A 22208-nucleotide genomic window follows, 5' to 3' on the forward strand; every position below is an offset into this window, starting at 1 on the left:
CTGATCCTTCATCTGTGACTCAGAGACAGAGGAGCAGTCAGCATGTGTGTGTGAGGGAGTCTGGAAGGGGCCTTTGGGGGTGAGACAGGGAGGAAAGAAAGCGAGGAGGAGCAGAGTTCATTTGAGAAGCAGGAGGCGTGGAGAGATGACTTGGGGCGCAGGAGTGGCTGGCGGAAGAACTTGAGTCACCTCTCTCCCGTCGATGGCTGCACAGGAGGTAGGAGGAAACCAAACCTAGGCCGGCTCTGCAGGTCACAGGCCACCGTGACTCGACTCCACCTGCGCACCTGCCCGGCTCTTGCAGCTCTCCCCTCTCCTTGGGCCTGGGGGCCTGGGTTTCACTCTGGCTGGGGGCTGGTGGCGGCCCGCCCCTCCTCTCCCCTTGGCATGGTGCCCCAGGCAGCTCTATTCTTAGCTTTCCGGGTGTGAGGCAAGTCCTCAAGCAGCGATAACAGCCGTAGAGTCAACACGGCAGGGATAAGTGCCGTGTCAGATCCGGGAACTGGCGCCAGGCCCGGCCCCCTCCCTGGCCGCCGGCTGCCCCCCGTCCGTTGGCTCTGGGGTCTGCTTCCCCGCACCCTGGAATGGGGAAGTGGTTCTGGTTCCCTGACCCCTTTGGGTCCAGGCACGGTGCCCGCTCCCTCAACCACATTCCCCTGGGACCTGGGCGTCGCCGGCAGGTTGCCCCGTCTAGGGGCTGGCGCCAGTAACCACCAGAGGGATGCGCCCCCTGGCGGCCATGGTCGGGTCTAGGCCGGTTACAGATGTGGCAGGAGACTCCGGAACGTCTGGCTTGGCGACTGACTTCCTTGTGGCAGCAGATGCATCGGGCACTCCTGTTCTGAGCAATAGCAGAGGACCCTGAATCCCTCCCACCTGCCACGTCCATCACAGAAACTGAGAGGAATGGTCAGGCTCAGGGAAGGCAGAGATGTGCCTGCCATCACAGTTTATTGTTTATAAACCATGAAAGTAATAGCTGTTGCTTGGCACAGGCCTAGCAGTGCCCACCACAGGGGGGCAGCTGCTGGCACCAGAGGCCTTGCCTGGCCCAACCCACCGGGGACACGCAACCTCAGCTGGGGTCCCAAGGGAGACTTGGCACGTTGGCATGGGTGCATGGGTGTGGGGCAGGTAAAGCATGCAAAAGAGAGAAGGGGGACATAAGAGGCATGCGGCTGAGGGGTATGGGGACCCAAATAAATAAAGCAGGATGATAGGGTCCCCTTCCCCTCACCAGGAAGTGCCTGGGCAGTGTCTGGCCAAAGAGGCTGCCCGCCCCAAGGCTGTAGTTCAGCATCATTGGGGCAGGGAGCTTGGCAGGGCAGAGGGTAGAGCTGGGGATCATGCCCAGTGTTCCAGGTGCCTTCCCTCCCAAACAGCCTGGGGAGGAGCACAGGACAGTGATGGGGAAGGGGCTCTCTCCATGACCTGGGTAAGATGCCAAGGGCAGGGCATGGGGCAGAGACCTGGTGAGGGTGGGAGCCTGGATTAACAGGCAATGGAGAGAATGGGGGACATCCAGAGAGGTGAGCAGAGGAGAGTCCCTTGGTCAAGAGAAGGCCCTGGGAAGACACAGACATAGGGTAAGGGACAGGACCACATGGTAGGAAGAGTTTGGGGGAGAAGCTGCCGGAGGAATAACCCGGCTCTAGGAGGCTTGGGAACCCAGGGTCCAGGAGAGGCCTGAAAGGGTCAGTCCAGCTTGGCAAAGCCCCCAATGGTGACCTTCCTCTCAGGCTTAGTGCCCACAGGCTCTTGTAGCTGTACTGCCCCACCCCCAATGAAGCAAAAGGCAGGGCACACAGGCCCGGAGCAGTCCAGGGGGCACTCCAGGAGCCCGCGGAAGGACACGGCGTCTAGGAAGGAAACCCGGCCCCGCTCGTAGTCCAGGCAGATGCCCAGGCGGGGCGGCAAGGGCACTGTGCAGCTCGCTGAAGGGCCATCCCTCCCTGTCAGCCCTGCATTTGAGTTGGCCCCGGACCCCAGCAGGATCTTGCCCATGCCAATGGTTAGGAAAGCGAAGGGTGGCAACGCCTCCACTGTGGCATCCTCAGCACCGCTATCATGTCCGCTGTCCGGGTCATACCTGCAGGAGCGGGCATTGGGTAGAAGGAAGTTGACGGGTGAGTAAGGGAGTGGGGGGTGGGGTACCAGAGGGCTGAGATGTTGGAAGGATGGAGTATTGGGGAGCAAGTGGTTGAAAGGATTGATGTGGGTATTAAGGAGAAAACACGTTGAAGAGACAAAGGTTAGAATATAGGGTTGGGGGTTTGGTTTTGTGGGAAAGGGGAATTGAGAGGAAAGCATATTGGCAAGAGAGGTGTGGGGAGGGGAAGAAAGACAAGGTATTGATAAAGCAGATTCAAGAAAAGCAGCGCTTAGGGGCTGACCCGGTGGTGCAGCAGTTAAGTTTGCATGTTCCGCTTCTTGGTGGCCCAGGGTTTGTGGGTTCTGATCCCCAGTGCGGACATGGCACCACTTGGCAAAAAGCCATGCTGTGGTAGGTGTCCCACGTATAAAATAGAGGAAGATGGACATGGATGTTAGCTCAGGGCCATTCTTCCTCAGCAAAAAGAGGAAGATTGGCAGTAGTTAGCTCAGGGCTAATCTTCCTCCAAAAAAAAAAAAAAAGGGAAAAACGCAGCTCTTAGCGAGATGGGAAGGTGGTAAGAAAAGTGGTATTGGAGATATCACGCCAGGAGAGGGTTTTGAGGGTTAGGGAATGCTGGAAGAAAGAGGGGTTGGTGACTGAGGGGCTGGGGAGAGGGGAAGAGCAGAGAAAGGATGTTGGGAAGGTGAATGTTGGGAGAGAGATGAGGGGGATGGGTGTCATTGATGAAGGATGTTAGAGGGATGCAGGCTTGGGGAAGATAGGGTTTAGGAAGAATTGGTGTTGGAGAGAAAGCATTTTGAAGAAATGAGGTGTTGGGGGGTAGAGTGCTGGGGAGAAGGGGTTCAGGGAGAAAAGCATATGTGGGAGGGTGTTAAATAGGATGCTGGGGATAAAAAGGTATGGAGATGGAAAGTTTAAGGGAAGAATATTAGGATGTTCAGAAAAGATGTGGGTGAAGGAGGTTTGGAGAGAAAAGGTTTTGTGGAGGAAGGATGTTGGAAATGGGATATTAGGGAGAAAGGACACAGAGGCTTGGAGAGATGGTGTATTGAGTGACAGATGGAAGGAAGTGGAGATGGCTCCCTCTTCTATTATCCCTTTCCCCAGCCACTCACTCTGAAAATCAATCCTCAAAGCCCGTTCGCTGAGCCCACATTTCCCCTGGCCCCAAGCCCCTCCAGCCGGCCCCCATGCTCCTACTGCTTCCTCCCAATCTCCTCCCAAGCTCCCCCCCAGCAAGTCTGTGCTCTCTTTGCTACCTCCACCCTGTTCCCAGCTCCCCCACCCAGGGTCCCCACACCCCTTCCCTTCCAGAGAGGCCTGACCTGGGGCTGATCACATCAGGGGCGCCCTGGAAGCTTTCCTGAAGCTTGCTCTCCAGCCCAACGCCCACCTTGACCAAGTAGGAGGCTGGGTCCACGGCGCAGGCCCAGTAGCTGCGGCCCTGGGTCACAGCCACATCGCCCAGGACCACATCCACGCTCAGGTGGCAGCCAGTCAGCAGCCGCTCAGCAGCCAGCAGCAGGGGCAGCCCTGGAACACTCCGCACTGCTCGCTGGTCCTTGCTGATGGCCAGCCGCTCTCGGCTTGTACCCCAGCGGCCATCGAGGAAGAAGTGCAGCACTGGAGTTGGGGAGGGTTGAGACAGAAGGAAGGACTTCAGGGGCAAACACTGGCACTGGCGACTGTGAGGTGTTAGCACAAGACACTAGGAGATTTCAGAACATGGAACACGTTGCCAAGGGCTGGGCAGGGGGCTCTGGGGAACAGGGCCTGGAGAACTGGAATGGGGGCATAGGGAAAACAGAAGGGGCATCCCAGATGGGCAGACGACCCCAGGAAGAACTGCAGTGATGACTGGTGGGCACAGAAACTGGTCTCCCAGACCCACTTGACTCATAGTGCTTCCTCCAACCCCTTTCCCATGCTGGCCCCGTGGACAGTCCTCACTATTCTGTTCCACCTGGTGACATTCCCACCACCATCTACCTACACCTTCCAGCCCACACTCTGGTGCTCACACCTGGTACTTACACCCAACCCCTAACTCTTCTGCCCCCTACTGGGGTGGTCATCCTCCTCTGTTATGCCCCACACTATTTTCTGGAGAGTCACTTTAGTAACATTTATTGAGCCCTTACTAGGAGCCAGAAACTCTGTTAAGACATTACATGTATCATCTCACTTATCAAGTGCTGCTGTGTCAACTCTCACAGCAACCCTATGAGGTAAGTGTTGTTATTATCCCTAAAGAAGGGGAACTTGAAGATCCGAGAGGGTGAATAACTTGCCCAAAGCCACCCAGTTGGCAAGAGGCAGAGCTGGGATTGAACCCGGGCAGTCTAGCCCCAGAGCTAGTGAGCATAACCCATTGTGTTATACTGTCTCTCCAGTCCACCCAGCACCAGCTGTTAGTGCCTGGCTCCCAGCATACGCTGTGCGCTTGGCATGCCACACTGTGCCCACCCACCTGCCCACTCACCAGGTGCTGGGGGCGTGTGCAGGTGCACATCTTCACTGTACTCGCCGTAGCCGGCCTTGTTGCAGCCACGGACACGCAGCACGTACACAGAGCCAGTGTCAGGGTTCTCGAGCAGGGCACTGGTGCCCCTCACCTCCTCCCGCCGCTGCCAGCGGGTGGGGCCCGGCTGGGCAGGCACATCCGTGCGCCGGAACTCAATGGTGTAGTGCCAGGCAGGTGGTGAGTGTGGGGGCAGCCGCCAGCACAGGAAGATCTGGTCGTAGGCAAAGGTGCGCTGGGTATCAATGACAGGAGCCTCGGGCACTGTTGGAAGAGACAGTGGGGATCAGTCAGGGCCTGGCCGCTGGCCTGGCATGGAGGGCAGGCAGGAGAAGGGAAAGCAGCGGGAGCCGGGGGGGTGAGTGTGGGTGAGAGGGAAGTGGGAAAAAGACCTATCTGGGCGCTGGGCAGGGACAGACAGGGCAGAGCCCAGGGGAGAAGGAGAGAGGCAGGAGCGCACTGGGCGGGAGGCAGGAGGCCTGCGTGCTAGTCCCGGTCTGCCACTCTCTCACGCTGGCCTTGGGTCAGTCACTTTCCCCTTCTGGACCTCAGTTTCCTCCTCTGTCAAACGAGGGTATCAGACAGGACGGGGACCCTTCTTTCTCTGACCCTTTTTATTCTATGGATAAAGAGGAGCCCCAGGGAAAGGCAGGCAAAGGCCACTGGAACCCAGGCAAGAGGGCACTGAACAGGAAGGAGGGGACAGAGCGGGAGGGAGATAGGTATGAGAGTCAGTAAGACAGAAAATGAGGGACAAAAGAGGGCAAGCAAAAGCTTGAGAGCAGGGGTCGAAAGGCAAGGGGAAGAAAAGGAAGTCCAGAGGGCAAGGGTCACAGGGACAAAAGGTCAAAGGGGCAAGGATTAGGCAAGCATCTAAGGAAGGTAGAAGAGAGACGGAGGGCACTGGTCGGGGGAGGACCGAGCGTCTGGACAGGGCAGGACAGAGAAGGAGGCAATGAGTGGGTGGCTGAGCTGCGTGGGAGCGGCAGGGAGGGTTGGGGCAGGGGGCCCGGCGGGGGGCAGGTCCCCCGGGGCAGGGCCGCTGACTTGCCTGGGGTGCTCCGGAGCAGAGTCCGCGGTGGCCACGGCCTACAAACAAAGAGAGGGAGAAGCAGCGCTGAGCGCGATGGGACGGTGTGGCCGGGTGGGCTAGGTGGGAGGGGTGGCTGGCCAGGCTGGGCAGGAGGCCAGGGAGGTCCCCGGTGGGCACTGCCCCCCGGGCCCGCTGCTGAGGAAGAAGGGAGGAAAGCTCTAATTGGGCATGGGGCCTGGCCATCTCCTTACCTCGCAGGAAGTTAAGCTCTGTCAGCAGCTTCATCTCACGCCCCACGTCCAGCTGGCAATGGCGGAAGGAAGAGCTAGCAGCTGGTCGGAACATCTGGAGGGCCTCCGTAGCTCGGGTAATCCTGGGATGTGGGCAGCCAAGGGTCAGGCTCTGCCATCTGGGCAGCCACCTTTCCCCTTGATTCTGCCTTGCCTGCCCCTAGAGGCTTGGCATCTGCTTTGGGTCTCTTCCTTATCCTTTAGGAAAGCGGGGTATGACTTTGGCCTAGTGAAAATCCTCAGGGCCAGCTCTCCATCAGGCAGTACTCTAGACATTGTCTTGGACCTTGGCTAAACCCATGATACCCCTGGCCCTAGGAGCCCGTGCCCCTACGCCATGCCCCTGAGTACCTGTTGTGCAGCTGCTTGGCTGCTTGCACAAAGCAAGGCTGGTCTGTTTCCTTAAGAACCTCCTGGGCGTAGCCCACCAGACCTGAGCCATCTAGCAGGCTCCGGTGCTCCTGGATCTGGGCGCTGAGACGGGCCAGCCGCTCCTGCTGGCATTCCTCAATGGCCTGAAGCAGTGATGCCCGCTTCTCCTCCAGCACAGCCCCCAGCCCCCGTACCAGCTGGGACACCTCCTCCTTGGCCTGCTGACCACTCACCTGCCCAGAGAACAACACTTACTATCTTCTTTTTGAAGGCAGCACTTGCGCCAGCCTCCTGGGGCACCACACCATGGGCTACGATCACAAAGGATCTGGGGAAATCCTACCCACCTGTTCCAATAAGGCCAGGTTCATGGCTCCAAAAGCACCTGTACACCCAGATGGGCTCAACTCCTGACCATTTGTGCCAACCTTCCTGGATGCCCACCCCACAATCCTGACCCCTTAAGGACTCCCCCAAATAAAAGAGGCCATGACTGCAATAATGTCCACTTGGATTGCACTAATGTCCACCAGCGTTGATGCCATCCTTATTGCCCACCCCCAAGTCAGCTGATTCAAGCAATCTGGCAGAAGGTGTCAGAGCCACCACCTCACCCTAGCTCCAGGAATGTGTGCCATCCTCAGCAGGCAGCTGAGCCTGAGAGCATCTAAGCTATGTCCCTGGGGCTTTTCAAGCTCTTCCTGTCCTGGGCATAGCCACGGTGTCTCCACTGCAGCCCCAGGTACAGCCTGGCCTGGGGCACTGATGTTCCTGCCAACCTGGTTTAACCAGAACCTCAACATATCCATGGGCCCCACACGGGCTTCCTGAGCTTGCAACCAGGTGACTGGGCCATGCCCATCCACACCCTCTTCCTGCTTTCACTCCCAGGCAGGGCCCAGGGCCCACCTCCATGCCCTCCCTCACCTCGGTGTGCCTCACAGTCTCCTCCAGCTCACAGATCTGGGTCTGTACTGTGTCCTGGTTTCCCAGGATGTATGTCAGGCTCTTTGTCAGCTTGTCCTGAGGGGGAAGAAAGAGGTGAGCATCACGCCTGGCTCGGCAGAAGCCAGCAGTCAAGAGCAGGTGCAAGTGTGGGTTAGCACTGGGGCTGAGTGAGGCGGGGTTCTCACCTTGAGGGCCTGGTAGGCGCTGAGTACTGGTGTGATCTTGTGCCCGCTGTGAGTGCGCCGCACTCGGCAGAGTTGGCATACCAGCCGTTGGCACGTCTTACAGTAGTGGGTCACCTCTTCCTTGTGGTCTGGACACATCAGGCCCTCGGGACAGAAGGAGCAATGACATAGTCAGCCAATGCTGGGTGTAAAGGTGCTGACCTACCACTGGAGCAGTTTGGTCCTCTCCCTCCCCTGGCTTGATGGGGGAGGAGGGGAGTTCAGCTGGTCATACAGTGCCACCTGGTGGTACACACTGGCATCAAAGAGAGCCTTTCCTGCACTCTCCAGGCCTTGCTCCTCCCATCATCCACCTCAAGATGTGTGGTAACAACAATAACAAGGATCATAATTAATCTTAGCCTCGTGGCTAATAATTAACCTTGCCCACCTTGTTTACTGCCATATCCCCAACACCTAAAATAGCACCAGGCACATAGGTGCTTGATAAATATTTGTTCAATTCAATGCATGAATGCATACAGACTTTTTTAGTATACAGATAACTTTCACAAACATTATCTCAGGTGATCTCTCAACCACCCTGCGGGTATGGATATTGCAGGGCAGATGTTATCATCCTCATTCAACAGATGAGATGGAGGCTCAAAGGTGTTCAAAGATTTGTCCAGTGCCTGCACCCCTGCCCATCTCCTTTTGGAAGCCCACAATGCCAGGCAGTCCCACCCACCCAGCGCTACTGTGCCCCTCCCTTCCCAGGTTCTGCAAGGGCTGGCTCACCTTGGGGCGGAATGAGAGAGTAGGCAGGGTGGGCTCATGCTGGGCCTTCTGGGTGCCCCAGGGGTGGAAAAGCTTGAAGCACTCATTGCAGAAGGTGGCCCGGCACTCGGTGCAGCCCTTGGTGGCTTCTAGTGGCGGGGGCTTGCACAGTTGGCACAGGATGGCACCACCCACACTCACACTCTGGCGGTACCTCTCCACCACTCGCTCCAGGGTCAGATTCCGGAACAGCCCTGCCAGGCCCCGCTCCCCAAGCTCCACATCGCCCTGGCAGGCTGGGCACGGGAACATGATTACCTGGGGGTGCAAAGCACCTCGCTTCCGCCCGGGGTATGTCCCAAAGCCTGTGGATGGGCCAGGAGGTAGAGAGCTGAAAATTAGAGCTGTCTGGGGTGGGGGAAATCGGTTCAATTAAAAATTAATTTTTATTGTGCCAGAGCTCTTCTCTCACTAGAGCCTGGATGAGCAGTATCTCCAGCCCCTGAAAGACAGATGCCCCTGACCAGTGATGGACCTCTTCCATCTTCCTAATGGACATCCCAGCCTCCTCACCCCCACCCCACAGGGCCCAGTCCCACCTGACTTAAGCAGCCGGTCCAAACGATCTGGCTTGGGGAGGGTTCTTCGGGAGAGGCGAGGACTTCGGGTGGAAGGGGTGGAGGCAGGAGAGGTGGGCTCGGAGCTGGGGTCCCCACCATGGCCTACGTAGCCCTGCTGGCCCAGCACCTCCCGGGCACAGGCCTGGCACACGTTGTGGGTACAGGGCAGCACTAGTGGCTGCTTGTACATCTCTTGACACACTGGGCACAGCAGTTCCTTCTCCATGTTCTTCATGCTCGTCTGTGGAGGGATCAGGAGGTTGGGTCAGAGCTTGGACACCTGGGCACATCTCAACAGGCCCCTCAGTTGCCCTTAAGAGACCCAAGGGGTCTCAGAATGGGGAAAGACAAGCTATCTATGGCTTTTCCCCAACACCAGCCTCAGCCTGTTTCACAGACCTTCTCAGCTCTCTGTCTCTTGCCTGTTTCCCTTCTGCAGAACTAAAGGTCTATGGAGGAGGGGTGGTTGGAGCTGTGCCTCCCCCAGCCTCAAGCCCCACCCCTTTCACCCCCACTGCCCCAGCAGGGCCTGCAGTCCTTCTCACCTGGCCATTGCCCCCATCCCCCAATCTCCGGGCAGCCTGCCCCTGGCACTTCTCTCATGGACACCGCCCATTCTGCAGCTCGGTGCGGACCCCCACGTCCTCCTCTGCAGCCCCCCTCCGCGTGACTCCTCCCTATAGCCAGGCGCCGCTCGCTCTCCATCCTCCTGCTCACCCCATCCGTCCTCCTGCCGCGGCTCTGGCCTGCGGCCGCCCCAGCCTCCATCCCCCATCTTCACTTCTCCATCCATCTCCTCCTGTCGTCCGATACTAGCCCATTCCCCTTGCCCCCTACCAGCCGGCAATCCGGCTCCCTTCCCTGGTGAAACCTGGCTAGCCGCAACCCCCTCCCCCATCAAGGGAGAAACAAGCGCCCCGCCTACTCTCCCCCTCCCCACCGGAAGTACCCCTCCCTTTTTTGGTGGCGGGGGTCCTCAGGCTATGCCCCACCCCCACACCTCACCTTGGTCCCTCTCTTCGCAGCCATCCCGGTCAGGGGCGCAGCTGACACAAAGGAGGGAGGGACAGGGAGGGAGGGGGAAGGAAGTGGTGGGGGGGAGCAGGGTTGGCACCGCCCCTGGGAGAGCCGGGCACGGGTTTCCATGACAACCACAGGCTCGGAGGCAGCCCTGAGTGGGGGTGCGGTGGGGTGGGGTCTCACGGAGGGGTCCAAATTGGGAACTGCACCCTGGGGCGACTCCTTCATCGCCTCCCACCTGTCCTCGGTTTTCTTGGAAATTTTCCAAGCTCACACACGCCCCCTCCTCATAGCATAGCCCCATTGCCTTGCAGCCCCAGCCCACCCGCTGCGTCCGGGCAGCTCCTTGTTCCTCATGCCCCAGCAGATGGACGCCTTCACGGCACTCACCTCCGGGCTGCCTCAGGGATTACCCTCTCATACCTGCATCCCGACCCTCCCAGTCCTTTCTGCTATCACTAGCCCCCTGTCTACATCCCAGCATCTTGCCAGATCCCCACCTGTTCAAGGTCTGGGCCTGCCCGGACCCCTATACTCCCGCTCCCGTTCCCCTCGACCCCACCTTAACTCACACTGATGCGGACCAGTGCATCCATGATGGAAGTGAAGGTCTGCATATCCTCACCCTCAGCCATGGCCCTACCATGCCCGCCCGCCCCCGGGTGCCTGATCTCGGCTGCGGCTGCGAACCCGGGGCTTAATGCAGGAGCCCGATGGGGGTGTGGGGAGGGGTGGGGGTGAGATGTCACTGCGCATGCTCCAGGGACCAGCCTCGAACAGCGCCGGTCGGGGTGGGAGGTGGGAAATAGTTCTCCCCACGTGGTTCTCAGAAGGCAGTCTGGGGGTTGGGTAACATGGAATGGTATTTGAGGGGAGAGCCACTTCTTATGTTCACATTCTTCATTGGCCCCTAATTTTACTAATATAAAGCGGGAAGATAGTTTCAGAGAAAGATAGGCTCCAGGATGCGAGGACTAAATTTTCGTTTGGCCAAGAGTCTCGGGGAGATGTCGAGGCAATGATCATGGGAGAGGGAGGACTGAGGAACAGGCATTAGAGATGACATAAATGGCAAAGAAGACAGTGGTGGGCTAGAGGCTATGGGCCATGGTCCCAGTGACTTGAAGAGTTAAGTGCAGCTTTCATCGAGAGGCAGCAGATGCTTGGGATGCGGGGAAGGGTGGGGGACCAGGGCGGTGGCCAAGGATGGTTTTAGACACAATATTTCCTCCCTGCCGGAAGAGGGCGCTGCGTGCAGGCGCCGAGAAAGAGAGAGAAAGAGGAAGACTTGAGGGAAGCAAGTTCGCAAGGAGCGCCGACGCATGCGCACAGGCAGCTGCACCCGGTTCGGCTCCACTTTTTCTTGGCCACAGGCGCCGACTGGACTCGCGGGCTGGGCAGGATGGGTAACGGGACCGGCGGATCTCCCCTGGCGGAGTAGTGGGCGTCGGAGTTGGGGCGGACCAACTTTCTCTGTCCTCTCCTCACAGAGCTGACGTGTCCTGGGTTGCAGCGGGCGGGCATTTCCACGGGACGGGAGGGTTCAGGGCCTCTGGGACTGAGGAATTCCTGGGGGTCGCCGCAGGGTGTGGGGAGTCGGAGAGTGTGGCTTCGTCCCGGAGTGCTTGGAAGATGTCGGGCCGTCGAGCTCGGGGACCTGCCGAATCTGCCTGCGGCTCCTGGAGGGAGGGCCGGGCCTGACTCTCCGTCTCTTTTCTCCTCCCCTCCAGTGGTGGGTACGGGCACCTCGCTGGCGCTCTCCTCCCTCCTGTCCCTGCTGCTCTTCGCTGGGATGCAGATGTACAGCCGCCAGCTGGCCTCCACCGAGTGGCTCACCATCCAGGGGGGCCTGCTTGGCTCCGGCCTTTTCGTCTTCTCTCTCACTGTATCCTCCCTGCGGTGGAGCGGGGAGAGGGGTTTGAGGGTAGGAAGGGTGGAGGGCCACGCACGCTTGTGCCGTTCCCATTACCCACATTACCGTGCTCCCATTGCACGCCCCACTCCTTAACTCCCGCGACCCAGGCCTTCAATAATCTGGAGAATCTTGTCTTTGGCAAAGGCTTCCAAGCAAAGATTTTCCCAGAGAGTAAGTGAAAACTGGGCGTTGCGTATTTGACCTCCCCCGATACGGTACTGAATTTCCAGGTGCTTACATGGTAAAGGTTGTTTAGGAGAAGGAAATGTATTTACTAAAACTGTCTGGAGGTAGATGACTCTTTTGGATCCAGCACCTTATCTAGCTCCTGGAATTGGAGCGGGAAGAGCAGGCCCCTGAAAGCGAGAAGCTCAGTACTTTCTGGCCAGTTTCCGGGGAAAGTTTGAGAGGAACAGACAAGTTTGGGCGTATTTTGTATACGTCTCTGGGGAGGCGTTCTTTGTTCCCCACCAGAAGCAGCAGCAGGACCGAGTTCATTGAGGGGTTCTGATGTGAACTTGACCCAATATTAGAGAATTCTGTTTATTTGAGATGATTGTGAAGAGCCTAGCTATTAGATACACCAAATTTCTATGTCAGCAGGAATCCTGGCCAAAATAGAGTATCTGTTAGGTTGTTTTCTGTTTGAAAGGATCCTTGTTTTTGCTCCATGTAATCAAAATTGATGATTTAGTTACTTATGGAGAATTTTCGTAAAGCAAATTAGGCATCAAGGCCAGATCACCTAAGGAATGCCACATGCTTCAAATTGGCAGCAGATGCCACCTCATGTGAAGCCTTCATCTGGTGGAACAAAGACATGTCACCCTTGTCCTCCACTCTCTCCCCTCCTCCAGGGCTTGCTCTCTCCACTTGGCCCTGTTGCAGGCTTCCAGAGCTCCTTCCATCAGCCCCAGGACTTCCCTCTGTTAGATTTTGTTTCCGTATGTTTTGCGGGGCGGGGTTCTTGGCTCTCCTTGCCTGCCCTCCCCAACTGGGCAGGTGGGGCTTGCCTTTGCTTTCTGCCCTTTCACCTTCTCTCCAGTCCTACTCTAGATATCCTGAGACCCTTTCCTGCCCTCTTGGGTGTGTATATCCAGACACTGCCCTCCAACCTGTGTCCAGGGAGTGAGGACCTCAACTTCCACCACTGGCCAGCCAGTTTAATGAATTGATCCCCATTGGCTGGCTTCTGTTGGAAAGGCATTGACCCTCTTCCCCAAGCCATGCCCTTCAGACTCTCCTATCACCTTCCCTTTTCCTTTTTATCAGAGGAAAGCCACGAGAGGGAAGTTAAGTGCTACCTGGGGCAGAGCTAGTAGTGAACATGCATCTCCTACGTCCGTGTCCTGGGCATCATTAAGGCCGTCCTCCTGTTCTTGTCATGCCATACTCCAATGGTTCACCAAGATTCAGAGGGCCCCAGATTTCTCTAGACTCCACATATGAATGCCTAGTATTTCCCTTCTGACCATCACCCTTCTTGTCCCCTCTTGCCTCCCCAGTTCTCCTTTGCCTCCTGTTGGCTCTGTTTGCATCCGGCCTCATCCACCGAGTGTGTGTCACCACGTGGTATGTGTCTGACAGCTGGGTAAGGGGTGCAGCACCCTGTTCTTTGACACTGGATCCTCCTGTGGTGGTTCCAGACCTTCCCCATAAGTCTGTCCCCTTCTGTTCTCCCTCCTTTCCCCGTCCCCATTTCCTCAACCTGAACCTGGATTCTCTCCCTGATGCTGGTATCTGCCCTAGGAGGCACCAGGCTGATAGCATGCCCACTGATACCATGACCTTTCTGTCTTCACCTGGTAGCTTCATCTTCTCCATGGTTGGTCTGTACTACATCAACAAGATCTCCTCGACTCTGTACCAGGCAACAGCTCCAGTCCTCACACCAGCCAAGGTCACGGGCAAGGGCAAAAAGAGAAACTGACCTGACTGTCCAATAAAGTTGATTTCTTTGTAGCTCTGTGAGCTGTGCCATGCTGTGGGCCTCTTCTGCCAATGCCTGCATGGGTGTGCAGAATGCTAGGGCAGATGGGTACCTTGGGGGTGGTGGGGCTTTCCTTCCTGCAAGGTTCATTTTTTCAAATATTTATCGAGTGCTGTCAGTGCCAGGCACAGGATTGGCATATGCTTTTTTTTCTTTTTTTAAGATTTCATTTTTCCTTTTTCTCCCCATAGTTCCCTAGTACATAGTTGTATATATGTTTTAGTTGTGGGTCCTTCTAGTTGTGGTATGTGGGATGCCATTTCAGTATGGCCTGATGAGCGGTGCCATGTCCACGCCCAGGATTTGAACCAGCAACACCCTGGGCCGCCGAAGCGGACTGCGTGAACTTAACCACTCGGCCACAGGACCGGCCCCTGGTATATGCTTCTGTAAGAGCCTCATCGTGGAATAAAAGTGCACGAATGGTCTGCAGTCTTGACCTTTCACTACAGGAAGGCCTGCCCGTCAGAACTGAAGTAGACCTTGGAAGAGAGGAGGAAGGGAAGGAAGGGCCACTCACCCCCACCTTTCCATAGGGTTCTATTTACACCTGTGGGGGCTTTGTTACTCCACCCCACCATGACCAAATGAGCCGCTTCTGCTCTAAGCCCGGGGCTGAGAATCCCCTACTGATGTTGCCCTCGTGGACGCATCTGTTCTACTCCACCACGGACATATGCGTGTGTTTAGAACTCCAAGGTTGATCACTGCCCTGTCATCTTCTTTGTTCTGGTGCTTCATTTTTCTCTGTCTCGTAGAGATTAGGAACTTCCTAATTTTTAGCAAAGCACAGTCATGCATTGCTTAATGATGGGGATACATTCTGAGAAATGTGTCATTAGGCGATTCTGTTGTGCAAACATTGTAGAGTGTACTTACACAAACCTAGATAGTACAGCCTACTACAAATCTAGGCTATACGGTACTAATCTGAGGGGATTAAGTATATGCGGTCAGTTGTTGACTGAAACATCGTTATGTGGTCCATGACTGTATATAAAACAGTAGGCACAAGGCCAACCCCTGAGCCAGCCTTGATGGAAATGAGGGATGTGGTTTCTCAGGAACTACTCTGTCCATGCCCTGCCGTGAGGAGCGCCTCTGTCCAGAGTACCTGTCCTCTGGGGCACCTAGGCACCCTCCCTCCTGCTGGATGGTGTGAGCTTTAGGGCACGAACAATGCCTTAGTCAGCTTTGTATTCTCCACAGTGCCTGATAATGGGTGGTAGAGATTGGTGGGTTGGCTGAATGAAAGAACCTGCCCTTCTAGAACAGAAAATCCTGTACATGGGATGTGCCTAAGTTAGAGAAGAAGAGCCAATGAAGATGAAGTCAGTCAAAGGAGGTCTTGTCCAGGATAAGAGGTTAGGGGCCGGCCCTGTCCCCGAATGGTTAAGTTTGCGTGCTCCACTTCGGCGGCCCAGGGTTTCACTGGTTCGGATCCTGGGCACGGACATGGCACCGCTCAGCAGGTCACACTGAGGCAGGGTCCCACATGCCACAACTAGAAGGACCTACAACTAGAATATATAACTATATATTGGGGGGATTTGGGGAGAAAAAGCAGGAAAAAAAAAAAAAAAGATTGGCAACAGTTGTTAGCTCAGGCGCCAATCTTTAAAAAGAAAAAAGGATAAGAGGTGACCCTCCCCGGCTATAATTAGAGGGCCCCCCACCCCCATTTGTGGCAGGAATCCCAGACCCTTGCCCCGTACCCTAGGCTGAGGGAGTGCTATGCAGTTTACCCAGGATGCCTGCAGGGGGCGCCAAGAGCTCACTTTGTAGAAGACTAGCAATACTCCCATGCAAGCCTGCCCTGAGGGCTGAGGAGCGTTGCTGCTGGGTCTCAGGGTTCTCTTGCTGTCTCTCCAGCAAGTCAGCTTTCTTGGGGGACCCAAAAGACTGGCCGTTTGGAAGGGCTGAAGCATGAATCAAGTCTCCTTGCTCCCCTAGGCTGGGAGCAGAGGCCAAGAGAATTCAGTGGAGACCAGAGCCTCTCTGAGGGAGTGGCTGCTCTAGGTTCCAACTTACCTAGTGATAGTTGAGGGGCTGCAGTATGTGGGCCCCTCTGGGGAGGAAGATGAGAGGTTGTCCAAAATGGGCCCTGGACCTATGGGGGTGGGCTGGGTTGGTTCTGGGTCTCACTGTCAGACCTTGACTTTCTCCTGATCTGGAGTGGGGGCAGTATGCACAGGCCCAGGTCCCAGCCCAGGCTAACATAGACACAGCTAGGGAATCTGGCCACTTGAGGGCACCATCCCTCCCGAGATGGAAACTTGGGTGGGGCTGGGTGGGGGAGGAGCCGAAAAGCAGGTGCCCAGGCGATGCCAAGGGATCTGGGCACCTGCTGCCACCCACTGTGTAGGCACCAGGGTTAGCATGTGGCCCAGGAATAATGACCCCTTCCTCAGGGAATGGGCGCATTTACAAGGCAGGTTGGCGCCAACCTCAGCTCTCCACCCAGCCTACCTCTGGGGTGCCTGATTGCAGGCTCCCTGCACCTGACCTACCGATTAACCCTGACAGGGGTATCCCAGCCACCTAGTCACCATCATTAAGTAAGGGGGCAGCAGGCTTCTGGAGACCTGAAGGTGAGAAGGGCAAAGGTGCTAACCTCTTGGTCCCTGGTCTCCTGGGGCTCTGCTCCACCCCGGAGACTGGAGGCCTGGGGGAGATAGGGGCAGTCCCACCCCTGCAGGACAGAGGGAAGCCAGATGTTTCCTCCTGCTCCCTCACACGTGGCTCCGACACCCGCCGGCACCCGCCGCCAGCTCCGGAAACAGGAGTAAATAATATGGGGGGTGGTGGCCTGGGATGCGAGTAGGGAGGCTGGTGGGGGAGGGCACTCTACAGGTTCCTGGCCTGGGAGGCGCGCTGCTTGGGGCAGGAGGTGATGCCACCTGAGAAGAGGGCAGTGGGAAGATGAGATAAGGGGGGTCCCCGGCCCGGACAGAGGCTGGACTCCTCTCAGACTGGCACTGGCATGAGGGGATGCCTGGCATTTAGGGCATGACAGAGGGTCAGAGCCGGGGTGGGGGCGCCCAGGGCACGCAGGGAGGGGGAGTCCTCGCCAGGCCTTGGCTCCAGCCCTTTCCGGCCCTTATTGTCCGTGGTGAGAACAGGACGCTGTCCCGTTCCCACTGCCTGGCCCCCCCAGCTCTGCTCCCCAGGGGCTCGGAAAGGATGTTGGGAAACAAGAGAGAGCCAGAGACTCGTAGAGACAGAGATGCCGAGAGACACAGAGACAGATACAAAGGGGAAAGGTTCAGTCAAAAGCGAGCATTGAAGCTCATTGTGAGCCGAGCAGGCCCTGGGCACTGTGGGAACCACGAAAGAATGGGAGGCGGGAGGCCCTGCCCTCGGGGACCTCCGGGCTGGCCTGCCCTGTGCGCACGCCTTCTTGACTTAGGGTCACTCACAGAGCCGCCTCCTAAACAAACAATCGCTGGAACCCTTGTGCAGGCACCGTTGGTGCCACTTAATTGCTCCTGCTTCAGGTGCATTTCTTTACCTCCCTCCCAGCAGACTGGAAGTTCCTGAGGGGGCAGGGCCCAGATCATGCTGCCAAATCCCACCCTTCCAGTCCCCCAGGGCTGAGAGCAAGCTGGCCACACAGAGGTTGCACTGTAAACGCTGTTGGGTTGTGTTCCTGCAGAGGCAGAGAGCAAAGCCCTCTGGCTGGCCCCAGAGTTAGGCACCCGCATCACCGGTGGCAAGGGGCAGAGGGCGATTGCTGCAGGCCTGCCCGCTGGCAGGAAGCCGAGTGTAGCACCAGCTCTTCCCACCCCTGCCTCTGCGCTCTCAGGCGGGTGGGCCTCCTTCCTTCCAGCTCTCTTCTACCTGGGCCCACAGTTAGCAACTGCTCCCTGGGCAGGTCCTCTGAAAGATGGAGAGAGGCCCAGGTCCACTTCAAAATGAAGAAACACCAAGGCATGTTTGAAATGTTTACATTTAACAAATTAACACTTTTTAACAAAATTACAATGCAGTATAATGTTGCTAGTCACAAGATCATTACAGGACTTTTGGAAATTTTTCCTTCACAGGAAACTGCGGGCCCTATGTTATAATGTAAAGTTCTATGATAATGGGCATATCAGATTCATTGTACTATTCTTTCTACCTTTGTACATATTTGAAAATTCCTTAATAAAAGTGAAACCACTTGCACGGTAGTCCCTTCATCCTGCTCTATCAGAGAGTAACAGTGCGACAGGTCTGGAACCACACTTGGAGGTAACATAAGAAGTCTAAATTCGAGGCCCTGTGTGACAATAAGGGCTGAGCCAAATGGCCCTCGTGGCCTGTGAGGAGCCCTTCTCTGAGAACTCCGCTCACCTCACAGAAGCTGGAAGAGCAGGGGGAGTTTCCTCCACCCATTCTCGCCTGAGGCTGTGCTGCCAGAAAGGACTGAAGAGCGGGATTCCTGTCTGCACAGCCCAGGATCTCACCAAAAAAACCTTCCACACATCCCCTTTCTGGGCCAAGAGTTGCTGTGAGGGCCGACCTCAGGCTGCTTCAGGGGGATTGCTGTGGTGGAGATGTGTGTACACCTGTGAGTGTGGGTCTAGGCATAAGCCCCCCAGGGAGACCCTTCTCCTTCCTGCTCTCAGGCTCCAGCCCCCATTTCCAGCCTCTGTGACCTGGGCCTTCTGACTCAGATCATTTCAGGTTCTGTGGGACAGTAGGAAGGAGCCCAGGTCTTGAGATCAGATAGAGCTGAGTTCTAGTTTTGGCTCTGATGCTTAGCAGGTAAGGGTCCTTGGGCAAGTTGAGTGACTTCTCTGCACCTTAAATTCTTCAACTGTAAAATGGGGATAATACCTACCTCAAATTGTGGTGAGAAAGATCTGAATTCAACAACAATGTGTAAGAGCCTAGTGTAGTGCTTAACCTGATAGGTATTTGACAAATGTTATTTTTTTCCCTATGTAAAGACAACAATAACAACTTTAAATAAGCATTTACCACTTGCCAGTCAATGTACTTAGTGCTTTACGGATATTCTCAATTTCAACCCTCGCATCGACCTTATAAAATTGATATGCTTACTCCATATGAAGGTTAATATGTGTCAACTTGACTTGGCCATGGTGTTCAAATATTTGGTCAAACATTATTGTGGGTGTTTCTGTGAGGGTGTTTTTTGGTGAGGAAGATTGGCCCTGAGCTAACATCTGTTAACAATCTTCCTCTTTTTGCTTGAGGAAGATGGTCTCTGAGCTAACATCTATGCCACTTCTCCATTTTGTATGTGGGACACCACCACAGCATGGCCTGGTGAACAGAGTGTAGTCCACACCCAGGATTTGAACCCGAAAACCCCGGGCTGCTGAAGTGGAGCACATGAATCTAACCACTAAGCCACCAGGCCGGCCCCTGTGAGGATGTTTGTGAATGAGATTTCCATTTAAATTAGGAGTAAAGCAGACTGTCCTCCACCAAGCGGGTGAACATCATCCAGTCTGTTGAAGGCCTACTTTGAACAAAAGACTGACCTCCCCAGAGCAAGAGGAATTCAACAGCAGATGCCTTCGGACTTGAACCATGACGTTGGTTCTCTCCTGGATCTGCGGCCTGCAAGATTCCCCGGCGGTGTCTCACAGAGGCTGGGACCTAGCCGGCCCCACTGCTCCCATCCTAGGTCAGGAGGAAGTCAAGATTTGACAGAGTGAGAACCTGCAGATTTTAGATTTGCCAGCCTCTATAATTGCATGAACCAATTCCGTAAAATAAGTCTCTTTATTTGTATACGTATATACACATCCTATGGGTCTGGAGAACACTGACTAATACACCCACTTTAGTGAAATGAAAATGAAAAAGAGGTCAGAATAACCTGCTCAAGATTATAAGTGAAGGTAGGGCTAGAGCTGAAATTCAGATCCATTAGTGCCTCCATGTTGCTTAACCAATGTGGTTACAACACATGGTTACAACATGTCGTCTGGCCCCACCACCCCTCTGACCTCATTTCTTTGCACTCTTCCCCATACTCACACCATCCCACCCCCAGCCTCCGTGTGTCCCCTGTGCCAGGTGTGCTTGCACCTCGTGCCCTTTGCACTTGCTGTTCCCACTGCTGGAACCCTCATTCAGCAGATAGCTGCACTTCTCCCTCCTTCACATCATTCAAGTTTCCATGCAAATGTCTCCTTCTCAGAGAGGCCTTTCTGACCATGCTATGTAACATAGTACACTCTGTCACCCTTTAGCCACTTACCTGGCTATATTCTTTTTCACAGTACTTCTCACAAATGAATATTGAAATATTTGTTTGTTTCTTGTCTGTCTCCCACCACTTCATTGAAAGCAGGGATTTTGTCTGTTTTGCTCACTAAAACACTGCTTGACATACAGTAGGTGTTCAATATATAATTGTTAAAAGAAGAACAGAGGGCTGTCCCTGTGGCCAAGTGGGTAAGTTCGCACGCCCCGCTTCGGCAGCCCAGGGTTTTGCTGGTTCAGATCCTGGGCATGGACATGGCACCGCTCATCAGGCCATGCCGAGGTGGGTGTCCCACATAGCACAAGCAGAAGGACCTGCAACTAAAATATGCAACTATTTACTGGGGGACTTTGGGGAGAAGAAGAAGAAAAAAAAACAAGAAGATTGGCAACAGTTGTTAGCTCAGGTGCCAATCTTAAAAAAAAAAAAGAAGAACCGAGAACCTCATTAGCAACACACCATTGTCACACTTCCAGCTCTTTGCTGAACGTCCAATTCCACCTGTATCAACTCCAAACTGAATTCCTACAATCAGACAATATTTCAGCTGCCAGGCCTGTTCCCGGGCCCCTCCGCCCCCAGGCTGTCCTCTTGTCTCATCTTGGTCTCCTCCAGCTTACCTTCTCTTGGAAATCCTGACTCATCCGCTCCCTTCTTCAATCAGTAGCACAATCTCTTGTCTGCCTTTTCCCTTTAAAGCCAGGCTGTAATTTTGTAAGTATGTGTTTTTGTGGATTACGTTTGTGTCTGTCCTGTCACCCCTATGGAACTGTGGTGCCCTAAAGACAGTTGATTATGTCTGTCCTGTCCTGTCACCCCTATGGAACTGTGGATGCCCTAAGGACAGGGATGGAGTCAACAGCACCTGACCACCTCGAAACTTCTCCAAGGACCCAGTAATCACCATGGCACCTGTGACCTCAGAAAGCCCTACTGCCTGACACAATATGCACAGGCACACACAGAGGTCACCCACTCCTCTAAGGGGTGAAGCTGCTGATCTGAAGGACCAAGCCCCCCAACATAAATACTTTTAAGGGGTCTTTATTAGCCTGGCCCTGGCCTGCTTTTCCAGCCTCATCTCCTGCCACTCCCCCATGAAGCAGTCTTTGTCCCAGAGACAGCCACAAAGGATTACTCACCACAAACTCTCATGACTCTGTGCCTTTGTTCAAGCTTCCCCTTGGCCTTGCCTGCCCCACCCCCCCCCCCCCCACCTGAACCACTCTTACTCATCTTTCCAGTATCAACTCAGCCTTCAGGGTCTCTGTGAAACCTCCCCCCTGGACGGTCACTCTTCTCCTCTGTGTTGTATATAATTTTACGTATCCTCCATCTTCAGTGCATTCTAGCATGAGGGCTCCCAGATTGGGAATTTGTCTCCCTCTGAAACCAAAGCTTGCAAAAGCAGAAGACCCCAACAAACAGGAGCTCAGCCATCTGCAGAAGTAACTCATCTCAGAAGGTGGTTCATGAGTGATGGTAGGGAGGCTGGAGAAAGGCTGTGGTGGTTAAGGCGCGTCCTCAGTCCTGAGATGTAACTAATGACAGCTGTTCATAAAAACAACAAGAGTAACTAATACCCAGTGCATGCTTCCCAAATGCCACACATTGTTTTAAGCACCCTGTCTACATTATGTGCTGTAATCTTGAGAGCAACCCTACGAGAGAGGATCAATTATTGGTTCCATTGTACAGCTGAGAAAACTGAAGCTCAGAGAAGTTAAGTTGCTTGCCCAAGGTCACACAGCTAAGTAAAGGAAAGAGGCAGGACCCAACCTCAGACAACCGGGTTCTAAAAGCCCAAACTTTTAACCCCCAAGCTGCACTGCCTCTCATACCCTGCCATAATCACGTGTCCTGTGTCCTGCTATGACAGCAGAAGGGTGATGGCCTGCAAAAAGGTTGAAGAGAAAGGAGTTGGACCATAAGAATCTGCTGGCTTTTGTCTCGTGCTATCCAAGGCCAAAGACCCTGTGTCTGGCACATGGGAGTCTCTGGAGTAGTTAGATTTCCTGGGACCAAGAAATTTGGGTCAGTCTCCCTGGAGACCATCCAGTGCTAACCTGTCCTTCCTTCTGTCCCTCATCTTACATCTGTAGAAGCCCTGCTGGGTTTTCCACACTGCACTTGGTCCTGGAGATGCAATGGTCCTGGGCAGGCCAAGCGGGGAAACAACAAACCTACAGCTCAACATGGTAAGTGCCATC

The 22208-nt window shown here is 55.1% G+C and overlaps 2 protein-coding genes and 2 long non-coding RNA genes across 8 annotated transcripts; 2 read left to right on the forward strand and 2 right to left on the reverse strand.

The window, feature by feature from the left end:
* Positions 1 to 21: 21 nt before the first annotated feature.
* On the forward strand, positions 22 to 6831 carry LOC103552849 (uncharacterized). Its single transcript, XR_011536592.1, has 3 exons — positions 22 to 217; positions 5929 to 6037; positions 6604 to 6831. It is a non-coding gene; the product is annotated as an uncharacterized lncRNA (long non-coding RNA).
* On the reverse strand, positions 917 to 10660 carry TRIM46 (tripartite motif containing 46). Of its 5 annotated transcripts, none has more exons than XM_070607326.1 (10): positions 9850 to 10660; positions 8824 to 9085; positions 8246 to 8589; positions 7466 to 7609; positions 7260 to 7355; positions 6312 to 6565; positions 5922 to 6043; positions 4599 to 4901; positions 3442 to 3739; positions 917 to 2089 (listed from the first exon to the last, which is right to left on the reverse strand). In XM_070607326.1, exons 1-10 carry the CDS (start codon positions 10090 to 10092, stop codon positions 1696 to 1698), a joined length of 2460 nt encoding a protein of 819 aa, XP_070463427.1. In that variant the 5' UTR covers positions 10093 to 10660; the 3' UTR covers positions 917 to 1695. The 5 variants fall into 5 exon arrangements, with proteins under 5 accessions (XP_070463427.1, XP_070463425.1, XP_070463426.1 ...); XM_070607324.1 differs by having other exon boundaries at positions 10437 to 10610; XM_070607325.1 differs by lacking the exon at positions 9850 to 10660 and adding an exon at positions 9562 to 9758.
* A 511-nt stretch (positions 10661 to 11171) lies between these two features.
* KRTCAP2 (keratinocyte associated protein 2) lies at positions 11172 to 13741 on the forward strand. The gene is given in 6 exon segments (XM_008523094.2): positions 11172 to 11222; positions 11225 to 11270; positions 11595 to 11749; positions 11887 to 11950; positions 13285 to 13351; positions 13589 to 13741. Coding segments are annotated over 6 exon segments (489 nt in total). The 5' UTR covers positions 11172 to 11186; the 3' UTR covers positions 13710 to 13741.
* Positions 13742 to 17704: 3963 nt separating this feature from the next.
* Positions 17705 to 21113, reverse strand: LOC139081473 (uncharacterized). The gene is made up of 3 exons (XR_011536594.1): positions 20619 to 21113; positions 19993 to 20318; positions 17705 to 19409 (listed from the first exon to the last, which is right to left on the reverse strand). It is a non-coding gene; the product is annotated as an uncharacterized lncRNA (long non-coding RNA).
* Between the last annotated feature and the right edge of the window lie 1095 nt (positions 21114 to 22208).

The sequence above is a fragment of the Equus przewalskii genome, unplaced genomic scaffold (assembly GCF_037783145.1).
Source record: "Equus przewalskii isolate Varuska unplaced genomic scaffold, EquPr2 ChrUn-10, whole genome shotgun sequence".
In the NCBI taxonomy this organism is placed as follows: Eukaryota; Metazoa; Chordata; class Mammalia; order Perissodactyla; family Equidae; genus Equus; species Equus przewalskii.